This window comes from Choloepus didactylus, chromosome 17 (genome assembly GCF_015220235.1).
Source record: "Choloepus didactylus isolate mChoDid1 chromosome 17, mChoDid1.pri, whole genome shotgun sequence".
Taxonomy (NCBI): domain Eukaryota; kingdom Metazoa; phylum Chordata; class Mammalia; order Pilosa; family Megalonychidae; genus Choloepus; species Choloepus didactylus.
The window spans coordinates 47223415-47237723 of record NC_051323.1 but is presented as its reverse complement, the minus strand read 5'-3'; the positions used below and the strand labels follow the sequence as shown (position 1 = coordinate 47237723).

Below are 14309 nucleotides of genomic sequence, written 5' to 3'. Positions count from 1 at the left end.
AGAACACTGGGTACCTTTATCTGTTTGTTTGTTTGTTTCCTTCCCCTATTTTGCTACTCATCCATCCATAAACTAGACAAAGGGGAGTGTGGTCCTTATGGCTTTCCCAATCCCATTGTCACCCCTCATAAGCTACATTATTATACAATTGTCTTCGAAATTCATGGGTTCTGGGTTGTAGTTTGATAGTTTCAGGTATCCACCACCAGCTACCCCAATTCTTTATTTTTTTTTTTTAAATCTTCATTTTATTGAGATATATTCACATACCACGCAGTCATACAAAACAAATCGTACTTTCAATTGTTTACAGTACCATTACATAGTTGTACATTCATCACCTAAATCAATCCCTGACACCTTCATTAGCACACACACAAAAATAACAAGAATAATAATTAGAGTGAAAAAGAGCAATTGAAGTAAAAAAGAACACTGGGTACCTTTGTCTGTTTGTTTCCTTCCCCTATTTTTCTACTCATCCATCCATAAACTAGACAAAGTGGAGTGTGGTCCTTATGGCTTTCCCAATCCCATTGTCACCCCTCATAAGCTACATTTTTATACAACTGTCTTCGAGATTCATGGGTTCTGGGTTGTAGTTTGATAGTTTCAGGTATCCACCACCGGCTATCCCATTTCTTTAGAACCTAAAAAGGGTTGTCTAAAGTGTGCGTAAGAGTGCCCACCAGAGTGACCTCTCGGCTCCTTTTGGAATCTCTCTGCCACTGAAGCTTATTTCATTTCCTTTCACATCCCTCTTTTGGTCAAGAAGATGTTCTCCGTCCCACGATGCCAGGTCTACATTCCTCCCCGGGAGTCATATTCCACGTTGCCAGGGAGATTCACTCCCCTGGGTGTCTGATCCCACGTAGAGGGGAGAGCAGTGATTTCACCTTTCAAGTTGGCTTAGCTAGAGAGAGAGGGCCACATCTGAGCAACAAAGAGGCATTCGGGAGGAGGCTCTTAGGCACAATTATAGGGAGGCCTAGCCTCTCCTTTGCAGCAACCGTCTTCCCAAGGGTAAAACCTATGGTAGAGGGCTCAACCCATCAAACCACCAGTCCCCTATGTCTGTGGTCATGTTAGCAACCATCGAGGTGGGGTAGGCCAATACCCCTACATTCTCCACAGGCTCCTCAAGGGGGCACTACATATTTTTTTAACTTTTTTTTCTTTTTTAAATCAACTGTATGAAAAAAAAAAAAAGGAAAAAAAAAAAAAAACATACAATAAAAGAACATTTCAAAGAGACCATAACAAGGGAGTAAGAAAAAGACAACTAACCTAAGATAACTGCTTTACTTCCAACCTGCTCCTACTTTACCCCAAGAAAGTTACCTAATATAGCAACATTTCTGTGAACTTGTTCCTACTATATCCATCAGAAATTAACAGACCATAGTCATTCCTGGGCATCCCCAGAACGTTAAATAGCTTATCTGTTCTTCTTGGATTATTGTTCCCCCTTCCTTAATTGCTCTCTATTGCTAGTTCCCCTACATTCTACATTATAAACCATTCGTTTTACATTTTTCAAAGTTCACATTAGTGGTAGCATGTAATATTTCTCTTTCTGTGCCTGGCTTATTTCGCTCAGCATTATGTCTTCAAGGTTCATCCATGTCGTCATATGTTTCACGAGATCGTTCCTTCTTACTGCCGTGTAGTATTCCATCGTGTGTATATACCACATTTTATTTATCCACTCATCTATTGAAGGACATTTGGGTTGTTTCCATCTCTTGGCAATTGTGAATAATGCTGCTATGAACATTGGCGTGCAGATATCTGTTCGTGTCACTGCTTTCCGATCTTCCGGGTATATACCGAGAAGCGCAATCGCTGGATCGTATGGTAACTCTATATCTAGTTTTCTAAGGAACTGCCAGACTGACTTCCAGAGTGGCTGAACCATTATACAGTCCCACCAACAATGAATAAGAGTTCCAATTTCTCCACATCCCCTCCAGCATTTGTAGTTTCCTGTTTGTTTAATGGCAGCCACTCTAATCGGTGTGAGATGGTATCTCATTGTGGTCTTAATTTGCATCTCTCTAATAGCTAGTGAAGCTGAACATTTTTTCATGTGTTTCTTGGCCATTTGTATTTCCTCTTCAGAGAACTGTCTTTTCATATCTTTTGCCCATTTTATAATTGGGCTGTCTGTACTATTGTCATTGAGTTGTAGGATTTCTTTATATATGCAAGATATCAGTCTTTTGTCAGATACATGGTTTCCAAAAATTTTTTCCCATTGAGTTGGCTGCCTCTTTACCTTTTTGAGAAATTCCTTTGAGGTGCAGAAACTTCTAAGCTTGAGGAGTTCCCATTTACCTATTTTTTCTTTTGTTGCTTGTGCTTTGGGTGTAAAGTCTAGGAAGTGGCCGCCTAACACTATAAACACTATAAACTCAACTTCCTCAATTCATATGAAATTGAAGGAAGATCCTATATGCGTCTGCTGTACCCCATCCATCTACTTATTCATGCCATAAACCTAAGTCATACTCGATGCCTCCCTTTTCCTTACCACCCCCTTTATCTAATTAACTAGTAAGCCTTGTCAGTGTACCTTCCAAATATATCTCAAATCTTTCCATTTTTTTTATCTTCACTAATCAGCACCCAAACCACTATAAGCTCTTACCTAGATAATTTTAGGGGCCTACTTTCCCCCATCTCCTCTTGCTCCTTTTCCAATCTCTTTAAACTACCCAACTTATCTGCTAAAATGTAAATCTGATCATGCCTATAGGATTGGCTTCAGACCACCCTCCAGTCTCATCTTGCACTGCTCTTTTCCTTTCTCATTTATTTTACAGATCTTTGAGCCTTATTTCCATTCCTAGCACATCAAGCTCTTCTCCTCTTCAAAGCTGTACCTCAGGGAGTTCCCATTCTGTGGACCATTCCTTTCTCCCCTACTTACCCACCCACCTACCCACCCTGACCCCTTCTTCCTCCTTTATTTGGCTTTTCATCTGGTCTCAGCTTATATACCAGTTTTCCAGGTAATGTTCCTTAACAGACTCCTCCCAACCTCTCCCCAACCAGGTGAGTCTGCTGTCATATGCTCTCAAAAGCATCCTCCATTTTACTTACATCGTATTTATCATAATTAGGTACATTATTTGTAAAATTATTTATTTTTTATCTCCTTTCTCAACCAAACTGAAGCTCCAGTTAACATGCTGTCTCATTCCCTACTGATCCACAGGGCGTAATACATAGCAAGTTCCAATAAATATTTGTGGAGCATTCCTAGTCCTCTTATAGATTTCCACTCTGGGTTGACATGGCAGGAGTATGAGTTGGACTTAAGGAAAAGAGATAGAGTGCAAATACTGAAAACAATCCAAGAGTCTTATCTGCCCATTCCAGCATGAGCAGCTTTTCCTTTTTGTAACATCCACCAGTGCATTTCTTCTTTTATAAGGTTCATTGGGTACTCTGAGAGTATCCACTTGAGTCCCAGATTTGAGAGAGGCTTTGCCTCTGACTCCTGTATAATGAACATGATCAGTTTTTGAGAAGGGTGAAGGAAGGTTCTGTGTGGGTGGACGTAAGCTGTTCACAGAAAAGCCATATCTCTGCTGCAAGAGCTGGGAGTGTTTTCTTCGTGGGAAAAGTAGGAGCAGTTAGAGTAAGAGGAGGGAGCCAGTGGTGCTGCTTGTTTGATGCTGCCTGTTCAAGGGCTCAGGACTTTCCTCTGAAAAAGAGCTGTGGGGAAGCAGAAAGTTCTCAGATGGAAGTGATTTACGAGGCCCCTTTCTCAGCTGGATACTCATGTCTCTTAATCCCTACACAGTCACTTAATTTTAGGATTTATTCAGCCTTCAGGTTAATAATGGATATGGTTTTTGTTTTCATATTTATCACAAAACTTGTCACTTAAAATAATTCTAAACTAGCTACTTCTCTAATAACAACAAAAAAGTGGCCGTATACATTAAATAGATCAGATGGCCAACTTTCCTCTTCACTATTTGTTCTAGTTTGCTGATGCTGCCTTTATGCAAAATACTAGAAATGGATTGGCTTTAATAAAGGGGATTTATTAGGTTACAAATTTACAGTCTAAGGCCATAAAAGTGTCCAAACTAAGGTATCAACAAGAGGATACCTTCACTAAAGAATGGCTGACGGCATCCGAAACACCTCTGTCAAGCTGGGAAGGCATGTGGCTGGTGCCTGCTGGTTCTTTGCTAGTCCTTTGCTCCCAGGTTGTGTTTCAGAATGGCTTTCTCCAAAATTCTCTGGGCTTCAGTCTTCACACCTCTCTTTCAGCTCGTGTGCATCCTTGCTGCTTTCTTCCAGGGTGTTTTTCTCTAAGTATCTGGAGGTCCTCTCAGCTACTCCAGGGCAAACTCTGGGCTTCATCTCCAGACATCCTTCTGTCTGCACCTCCAAGCATCTCCAAGCGTCAGCATCTGTATTGGCTCTTGAGCTCTCTTAAGTACTCCAGTAAACCAATCAAGACCCACCTTGAATGGGTGGGGTAAACCTCCATGGAAATAATCTAACCGAAATGTCTCACCCACAGTTGGGGGAGTCACATCTCCATGGAAACGACCTAATCAAATGTCCCACCCTAATAAAAGAGTAATAAGTCTGCCCCAGCAAGATTGCATTAAAGAACATGGCTTTTGTTGGGGACCTAATAGATTCAAGCCAGCACGCTATTGCTACAGAGACAACTAGTTTTGCATATTTTGGTGTTGGTTGACTACAGGCTTTCCTGAAATCTAGCAATTTCAATGGGCCCAGCTCTGACAGAAGGATCTATGGGCAACCAAGCCTTTGAAAGAAAACAAGATGAAATCAAATGTTCATGGAAATCCAAGTAGAATATCATATTCTTCCTTTTCTAAATAGAATTCTTATTTAGCTAATGCTTTTATGGAAGCCCAATGGCTAAAGGAGGTCTTTCCTCCTATGAGATAAATTTATTTGATTTATACAGAAAGCACTAAGGAATAGGAAACTACATACCTCTGAATAACTTAAAGAGTATCCTAATTCATGACATGTTTTAGAGAACAAGTTATCTAGAATAAACCATTATTAAACTGTGCTGATTTTGTGGGGGAAGGGTGGAGATCAATTCTTTAGCAAACTCTAAATACCACTTTGAACATTCCACTCTGCCTCATCTGGTAAGGCAAGAATGTAGCAGAAGTGTGTTTAATTGATTGATAGAGCAATATTATTAATGAAGCATAAAAATCGTGGGAACTCACCATGATGTCCTTGGCTTGTATGTCCTTCGTCTAAAAATTATCATTACTTTTCCATTGAGTTTTCTGCAGTTCCATGAAGTACTGCTTCTACAGTGTGTTCTGAAATCCCACCACTCAGAGCTTAAAATATTCATGCTAAAATATGAGAGATAAGTATAGTTACTATAAGTCTTGGATTCTAGAACTATCCCACAAACAGTTATATTCAGAAGATCATACACTTCTGAGTTTCAGGTAAAGATGGAGATTGAACACATGCATTTAGTTTAATTCCCATCAGAAGCCCTACTAAACCACTGGAAAGGAATGTTTTTAAGGCGTAAATCTACAAGGATGATAGAATGGGAGAGTGTACTACCAGAACATAATTTTGGGAGTTGGAAAGAAAATCTATGAGAAGTCATTGAGTTAGCAGATGTGAGAAAGCTGAATTCCAAGCCAGCGGTTGGAAAAGATGAAGTATGAAAGTTCAGTTTATACTTTTGAAACCTCAGAAGGCTCAGGAATTGGTGACACCAGGTACTTCAAAAGTAGGAATTGAAGGGGGCTAAAATAAGGAGGCTCGATAGAAAATTGTTTAAGGAACAGTTACATCCTCATTCCAGGCTGCTGGTCAACTACTCTTCTACTCCAACAGAAGATTGGACATTTATTCTCTAGATAGAGTTAAATGGAGGGTTTTTAAATTGTGTGACACCAGACTCAGTTGAAGGCAGAAAGTCTACCAAAAGCAACATGGGGAATTAACTTACACAAACTGAATGCTGAAGACACCCCCCAACACACATGCACACAGCCCTCTCTTCACCTCCAATAGTTGATCTTCCTACATTTACATTAAAGCAAACAACAAAGAATTAGCAGAAATCTGAGGAAAGCGTTTAGTATGACAGATACCCAAACCAATAAACAGAAGACAACTTCAAGAAAACAGACTAAGTAAAGACAAGAAAACTTAATTCTTTGAGGATATTCATTATAGTTTAAGAGAAGATGTATCATTCATCAAACAGGAATAGGATGCTCTACAAAAGAAATACTAAGAGAACCACCACTAAGAACAATGGCATAACCAAGAAAGTAGAAAAAAATGGGAGCTGGAAATTAGGAGGGATGATAAGAAAATTAAGGATGGGGGCCTCTCCAGTGGGATGCTGTGGTTCTGCTGCTGCCTGAGGCAGCTCTGGGCAAGACCCAGTACTCCAACCTCTGCTCAGCCCCCTTTTGGTGTTGAAATGCCTAAGAAAGCTGGTGTTACAAACAAGGATAAAAGACATAGCAAGGAATCAGAGACCACTCCCTCTTCTAGTCCAGTGGCAGTTGATCCTAAAGGTTGTCTCACCATAGCCATCCATGCTAAACCTGGCTCCCAGCAGAGGCTGTAACAGATTTGACATCTGAAGCCTTAAATGTAGTTATTGCAGCACCTCCCTCAGAAGGAGATGCCAATGCCAAGCTCTGTCAGTACCTTTCCAAGGTCTTAGAACTCAGGAAGAGTGAAGTGGTTTTGGATAATCTTGTGAAAATGTGATGAAGCTTTTGGCCTTCACAACTCCAGAAGAGATCTTGGAGAAATTTAAAAAGCAAGCTGAAAACAAATAGAGGCCAGAAATAAAAAATACATCCTTGAGACACTTTTTTACTGCTAATAGTGAAGAGGCTGCTAAATAGAAAAACATATTTAAATGCAAAGAAAAACATGGAAATATATATATATTTTTAATTAAGAACAAGATTTAAAAAAGAAGTAGAAATTCAAAAAGTACTATACATTGATTACAGGGTTTCAAATCCCTGACCCAAAACAGCTTGGAATATATAACTGTGATTTCACAGCACTACAAAATAAAAGATCTGGAAAGGATATTCAAAATGACCTCACCTTACTACTTTCATTTTATGATGGAATGTCTGGCATCCAGAGATTGAGAGACTTAATCAAGATCACACCATGCAAGATGGTGAATAGAACCCAGATCCCTTGATTCCTAGGTGAATGCAGTTTATCCTGATTGTAAATTAAAATGATAATATTTCTAGTCATACTTTACTTGTTTAGAATATTTCTGGAATTCTGGGTATTGCAGTCTAATCCAGTTTATAAGTAGTGATAACCTGTCATACTGCTTTTTAGTCTAACCTTATATTTTAAAATGCTTATCTAAATGCAAAAATGTTTTTTACATTTTAAAAAATAGAATTGATTCTTGTATGAAAGAGTACATGAGAATAATCAAAGGAAAAAAAAAGGAAATTAGAGGATGAGTTTAGGATATTAAACATCCAAATAAGAGTTCCCGAGAAAGCGAACAGGAAAAAATGGAGGTAAGGAAATAATCAACAAAATAATTCAAGAAACTTTCTAAGAACGGAAGAACATGGAGTTTCCAGATTGAAATTACCCAGTGAGTCATGCAAAATCGCAAACATTTACCTCCCATACACCCGTTCTTAAGAACCTACTGGAACATGTGCTGCACTAAGATGTGGGAACAAACCAAGAAAGAAGATGACAAAGGAGACAGAAAACAAGAGATCCATTACAAGAGAGGGGCAAAGGGAAGCCTGGAATGACAGTGAAGATTTATTCCAGGATATCAGCCATGTACCAGACATAGATGGCACCCAGTCCAGACTAAGGCAGTTCGGGAGAGATTTCCTCAAGAGAATGATACAATACCTGATGTGAATAAGTATACTGAGGGGATAATTAGACAACTGGCAGAGTTTGGGATGGAATAAAAACCTTAGCAAATGAAGGAAAAAAACAATTATAAACTCCAGGGAAAAGAAAAATTTATACATGACAGATAAGTCAATCATGCTTCCTACATGGCTCAGTTTTATTTCATGGTTCCAATAAAAATCAACAGTAAGTATTGATCTTACCAAAATTACAATATATCTATAATAGGAAGTTGAGAGCAAGAATGTGATATGTGGTATGGGGAAGGAAGCAGAGATGAGAAGCACAAAAGGCTTATCTTCCATAATGGGGTAGGGTTGGGGTCAGTAGATTTTGCCAAAGACTGAAAACTCAGGGAGTAGCAATACAGATGTACTATATAGTAGTACATTACCAAAAGAATCAGCTAAAAGTGTTGAGAGTAGTTTCTGAGGATGGAGAAAGATAGGGGAGAGGGACTGGATGCGATTGTTTGCCTTAACCATTATCACAGAACTTGACTCTGTTTAAACTGTGTGCATGTATAACATCTATGAAAATAAAGTCTTTTTTTAAAAAACTGTAACATGTCCACAAATAAGAATGAGATAATTTTTAATAACAGCTTTATTGAGATATAATTCATGTATCATACAATTTACCCTTTTAAAGTGTATAATTGTGGTTTTACAACCATAACCACAATCAATTTTGGAATATTTCATCACTTCCCAAAGAAACCCTATACCCATTAGCAGCCAACCCTCCCAAAAAAGACCAATCTACATTCTGTCTCTATGGATTTATCTGTTCTGACAATCCTTTGTGACTGGCTTCTTTCATTTAGCGTAATGTTTTCATGTTCCATCCATGTTGTAGCATCTACCAATACTTTATTTCTTTTTATGGCAGAATAATATTCTATTGTATGGATATACCACATTTATCCATTTATCAGTTAATGGACATTTGGATTGTTTCCACTTTTGGCCTATTAGGAGTAATGCTATGATGAACATTCATGTACAGGTTCTTGTATGGATATATGTTTTCACCACTCTCAGGTGTTGTGCCAGTTTGGATGTATTATGTCCCCCAAAACGCCATTATTTTTGATGCAATCTTGTGTGGGCAGATGTATTAGTGTTGATTAGATTGTAATTCTTTGATTGAGTATTTCCATGGAGATGCGACCCACCCAACTGTAGGCAATAACTCTGATTAGATAATTTCCATGGAGGTGTGGCCCTGCCCATTAAGCATGGGCATTGATCAGTTTACTAGTGCACTGTATAAGCTCAGACAGAAGGAGCGAGCTTGCTACAGCCAAGAGGAACACTTAGAATAACACACAGGAGCTGAGAGAGGAGCTGCAATTTACGGAGACATTTTGAAGACAGCCATTGAAAGCAGAGTTTTGCTGATGCTTTGGAAGTACTAGCCCAGAGTTTGCCCTCAGAAGCTGACACAGAGACATTCTGGAGAATGCCATTTTGAAACCAGAACTCTGGAGCAGATGCCAGCCACATGCCTTCCCAGCTGACAGAGGTTTTCTGGATGCCAATGGCCTTTCTCCAGTGAAGGTATCCTACTGTTGATGGACACTTTATGTCCGTAAGACTGTAATTGTGTAACCAAATAAACCCCCTTAAAAAAGCCAATCCATTCCTGGTGTTTTGCAACATGGCAGCATTAGCAAACTGGAACAGTGTATACCTAGGAGTCATAGAGTCACATGTTAACTCTATGTTTAACTTTTTGAGAAACTGCTAGACTGTTTTCTAAAGTGGCTGCACCATTTTACATTCCCACCAGCAGTGCACGAGGGTTCCAATTTCTCTACTTCCTTAGCAACATTTGTTATTCTCTGACCTCTTGGGTATAGCCATCCTAGTGAGTAAGAAGTAATACCTCATTGTGGTTGCAATTTGCATTGAAATAGCATTCTTAAATTTTAACTGTTAGCAGAAATAAAATAGATTGACAAAGCCATATCTTGGCAAGGCTTTGAGAAAATGAACCTCTTTTTGGGGGTATAACTTGGTATAAATTTTATGGAGGACTGGTAGAGTATATCAAAATGTGAGATGTGCTTTCCCTTTGACCTGCTATTTCATTGCTAGATATTTAACCTAAGGATAAAGTAAAATATATAGGAAAAAATGTGTCTTCATTGCGCTACTGTTTATAACCTAAATGTCTAGCAAGTGAAAACTGATTAAGTAAATTATGATGCATATGTAGAATACCTAAGCAGCCATTAAAAACGGTGATGCAGGTATGCTTTTATTGTCGTAGAAAGCTATCCACCACACATTGCATGGGTCAAAATCAGATTATTGCATACCTGTGTAATATCACATTTGTCAAAATATCTATGCCAAGAAAGATTTTTAGAATGATGTTGTCCACAATGTTATAGTAATTATAACCTAGTGGTATAATTTTAGATGATATTTTTACTTTGTCCTTCGTATTTTTTATATTTAATTTATTTTAAAATCAGCCTCTATAATTTCTTGAGAAAATTATAAAACAATTTTTAAAAATACTATGCGTTTTAAAGGAGAAGCTAAGCCTTCTACTAATTATGCCTAAGAGTCACCACCAAACAACCTCTTTTGTTGCTCAAATGTGGCCTCTTTCTCTCAGCCAGCACTGCAAATAAACTCACCCCCCCCACACACACATACGCACACGGGACATGACTCCCAGGGGTGTAAGTCTCCCTGGCAATGAGGGATAGGACACCCAGGGATGAGCCTGGCCCTGGCATCTTGGGATTGAGAATGCTGTCTTGACCAAAATGGGGGAAAGAAATGAAGCAAAATAAAGTTTCAATGGCTGAGGGATCTCAAATAGAGTCGAGAGGTCAATCTGGAGGTTATTCTTACGCATTATATAGATATTCCTTTTTAGTTTCTAGTGTATTAGAAGAGCTAGAAGGAAATACCTGAATCTGTTGAACGGTAATCCAGTAGACTTGATTCTTGATGGTAATTGTATAACTATATAGCTTTCATCTATGTGAAACCATGTGATAGTGAAAACCTGGTGACTGATACTCCCTTTAATCAGTGTATGGGCAGATGAGTATTAAAATAATGACATATATATAAATAATGGGGTGAGCTGTATGGGATGGTTTGAGTGTTCTCTTTTATTTTATTTTTTATTTCTTTAATTTGGAGTAATGAAAATGTTCGAAAATTGTGGCAATGCATGTACAACTATATGATGATACTATGAGCTATTGATTGTATATACTTTGGATGGATTATGTGGTGTGTGAGTATATCTCAATGAAATTGCATTAAAAAAATAATAATAACCTGAAATAAAGTGAATGCCCATAGGGAAAGAAAAAAAAACTGTTTTATGCCAATAAACAAATGTTTAAAAATTCTATATTTTATTATAACGTTATTTTCATAATCTGATAAATGTGAATAGAAATAAATTAGAATAGCATTAAAAAATACTCAGAATTTTAGAAGATACAGTTTTTAACATAATCAAGGCTTGAATTTTAGTTAAATATCCTTCCCTATCATTATTTTTTAAAAACTCGCAACTATCTACTAAAGGCATAAAGAAATTCATCATTACAGTGATTATTTCCACTTGGTGTAGAATATTGTCTTAGGCTCTTCCTTCAGGGATTTTTATTATGTACTTTAGTCTTCATGGAGTTCTTCTTACATGAAGTGAAAAAAAGAACTACATGAATACTAGGACTTGGGGGTCATGCCAAAGCTTGTGTGTAGGAGTAGGTTAAAATGCTTCTCTATATGTTCTTCTTTTTGGGATAATTGTTTTAGGTTCCTCTACTCTTCTGTCTCCCTTTACAGAGAGTAACAACAACAACATCAAAAATAACAGCTAACTTTCTTTTTGTTTGAGCTTGTTATGAGTTAGAAACTGTTCTAAGCACATTGCATACAGTTAATTCATTTGATCCTCACCACAACCCTGTGAGACTGGATGCTGCTAGCATCAGGTTTTACAGATGAGGAACTGAAGGCCCAGAAAGGCTAAGTATTCTGCCCAAGGTCATTCGGCTAGGGAATGACAGAGCTGGGACTAGAGCCCAAAGAATCTGGTTCCAAAGTACCTGTGATCTTAACTACTACACTCCATTTCCCCTCTGACTTTCCTCATAAATCTGGCTTCAAACACGTCCTGCTAGTTTTCCTTGCTCTTCCCCCTATGCTGTCATTTTAACCAGAAACAACATGAAGACTAGGGTGGTGAGTATGCCTGACTGATTCTCTTGCAGATTGTGGAGTAATCTCTTCACCTGCTCATCTCTCTACCCATTGCATCTTTTAGGACTTTACTTACTATTCTTTGACATTTGCTTCTCTAAAATGTTTGGATTTTTTCCTCCTCAAAGTTGGAAATGCATTGGGGGGACAAACAGCCTTTTTAGATGTTTCAGTATTGCTTCAAGACCCATCAGCTGAATGCTTAGTGCTAAGGCAGAGAACAGTCACTGTTTCTTCCCAGGATTGCATGATTTTCTCAACCTCAGGCAATGCAGGATATACTTGGTGCCTTGCCTGATCTTTGGGTCTCGCCGCTTGAGGAAAAACGTAATTTTTACAAGTCTGAAGTTTATTTTGATTATAAGAGTAATGCATGATCATTTGTAAAAATTTTGGAAAATATAAAGTATAAAGAAAAAAATTAAAAGCACTCATAATCTTACCATTTAGTGATAACCACTTAGAAAGTATGGTTTCCCAATGTTTGTCTTCCCTTAAGCAATTCAAATACATTCAGAAATACTGTGTAAGTCTTCTAAATAAATTATTTATAGATGACAATTTAAAAAATGCTCATTCATGGAATTTAATGAAAGGATTATTGTTAAAATTTAAAATGTGTCAAAGTTGGTGAAATTAAAATTTCTCAATTTTATACTCAAATTTGATTTTTTCAATTAAAGGAAGGAAATAATTATACATATTAAAAACACAATCATTAATATTTAATCAAACAAAAAGGTATAATGACCTCAGTGGTTTCATTTGCTCTTACAAGTGATTTTTCCATTTACTATTTTTTTAACTTTACAATTTCATTACAGTTGTGATATGACACATACAGCAGAAAAGAAGTACATGGCATGAAAACATAGCATAAAGGAGGGTCTTAAGCTAGTCTAGGTTTCCATTTACTTTTGCCTAACATTGACTGAATACACAGTGTGTCTTCAACTGATGTTTATTAATTGACTAAAAAAGGGTGCATATATGCAAGATTAAGATCTACATGAAATGCCATTGAAATTTAACTTTTGATATTTGTAATTTTTGTTATGATTTTTACTGTTTTTGTTGTGACTGAAATTTAGTAAAATTTATTTAGAATATTTTACTATTTTCCTGAGGGAAGGGATTATAAATCTCACCATTATAAAAACAACAACAAAAGAAACTCTTGGTATGGTATTACAAGTAATAGCCATGGTAAGTTTCATTCAAGTTGAAATAGCTTGAACTGAACATTATTTTTTAAAGCCATTTCTTGGGAGAACGACTTCTATAATTAAAAAGTCTATCCTCTTGTGTTTTCTAGGCGTCTGGCCATCTGAAGAGGTTTTGGCTTACTACTGCCTCAAGCACAGGAGTATGTTCAGGTATAGAGCTGCACTTAAAAAGATACTTTTTAGTCCATTATATGTATTGTATCTGCATATTAAAGATTCCTGTGATTACACTCTTCAGATTACATTGTTAAAAACAAAAAAAAGAAAGGAAAGAAAAATAGAAAGAAAGAAAAAAAAATTATTCACAGTGAAAACATACTGCTTCTGAAAAAGAAATCCAAACTGCCTTTGGGTACTAGTATTGCACAGCAAGATTTTTGCTATATGTCAAAGGCTTTTGATTTCCACTCAAGGCATTTCATTTCACTTTGATTTGGGGGAAACAAAAGTGAAGCGCCAATCAATCCTTACTGATTGTAAAGGTCAGAAAACAAAAACAAAAACAATAAAGACATGCTTTAAACTTCTGCTAGGGAAGTCACTGTGGAATATTGATAAACACCCCACAGCTATTATTTAAAGATGACATTCCACCCCTGGTTTTAGAGGTATTTTTATATGTTTAGCAATTTATATTTGTAAGCTATAAATTGCTATTACAGATTCATGCTATGGAAATAAATGTTTTCAACTGTTAGTGTGCATTATAATAGATCAAATCCATGGATGGGATTTAGAAAATTAAAAAAACAAACAACAAAAAAACTTCTTATTTAAAAATTCTAAAGGTGTTTGGTAGACCTAGAAAATATGGGATTTTTCATTTTAATTCTCATTTCATAAAAGTCATCTAATGTATACTTCTTTCTGAACAGCCCATTAAGATTCCAGATAAACCGTTAGGGAT

The 14309-nt window shown here is 37.2% G+C and overlaps 1 protein-coding gene and 1 pseudogene across 2 annotated transcripts in view; both read left to right on the top strand.

Moving 5' to 3' along the window:
- Positions 1 to 14309, top strand: part of CAMKMT (calmodulin-lysine N-methyltransferase) — a 499328-nt gene that overhangs the window by 387917 nt on the left and 97102 nt on the right. For both annotated transcript variants that reach the window (XM_037807272.1, XM_037807273.1), the window contains exon 4: positions 13492 to 13552. In XM_037807272.1, coding sequence (XP_037663200.1) covers positions 13492 to 13552 — 61 coding nt within the window. The remainder of the gene's footprint in view (positions 1 to 13491; positions 13553 to 14309) is intronic.
- Positions 6395 to 6845, top strand: LOC119512538 (annotated as a pseudogene).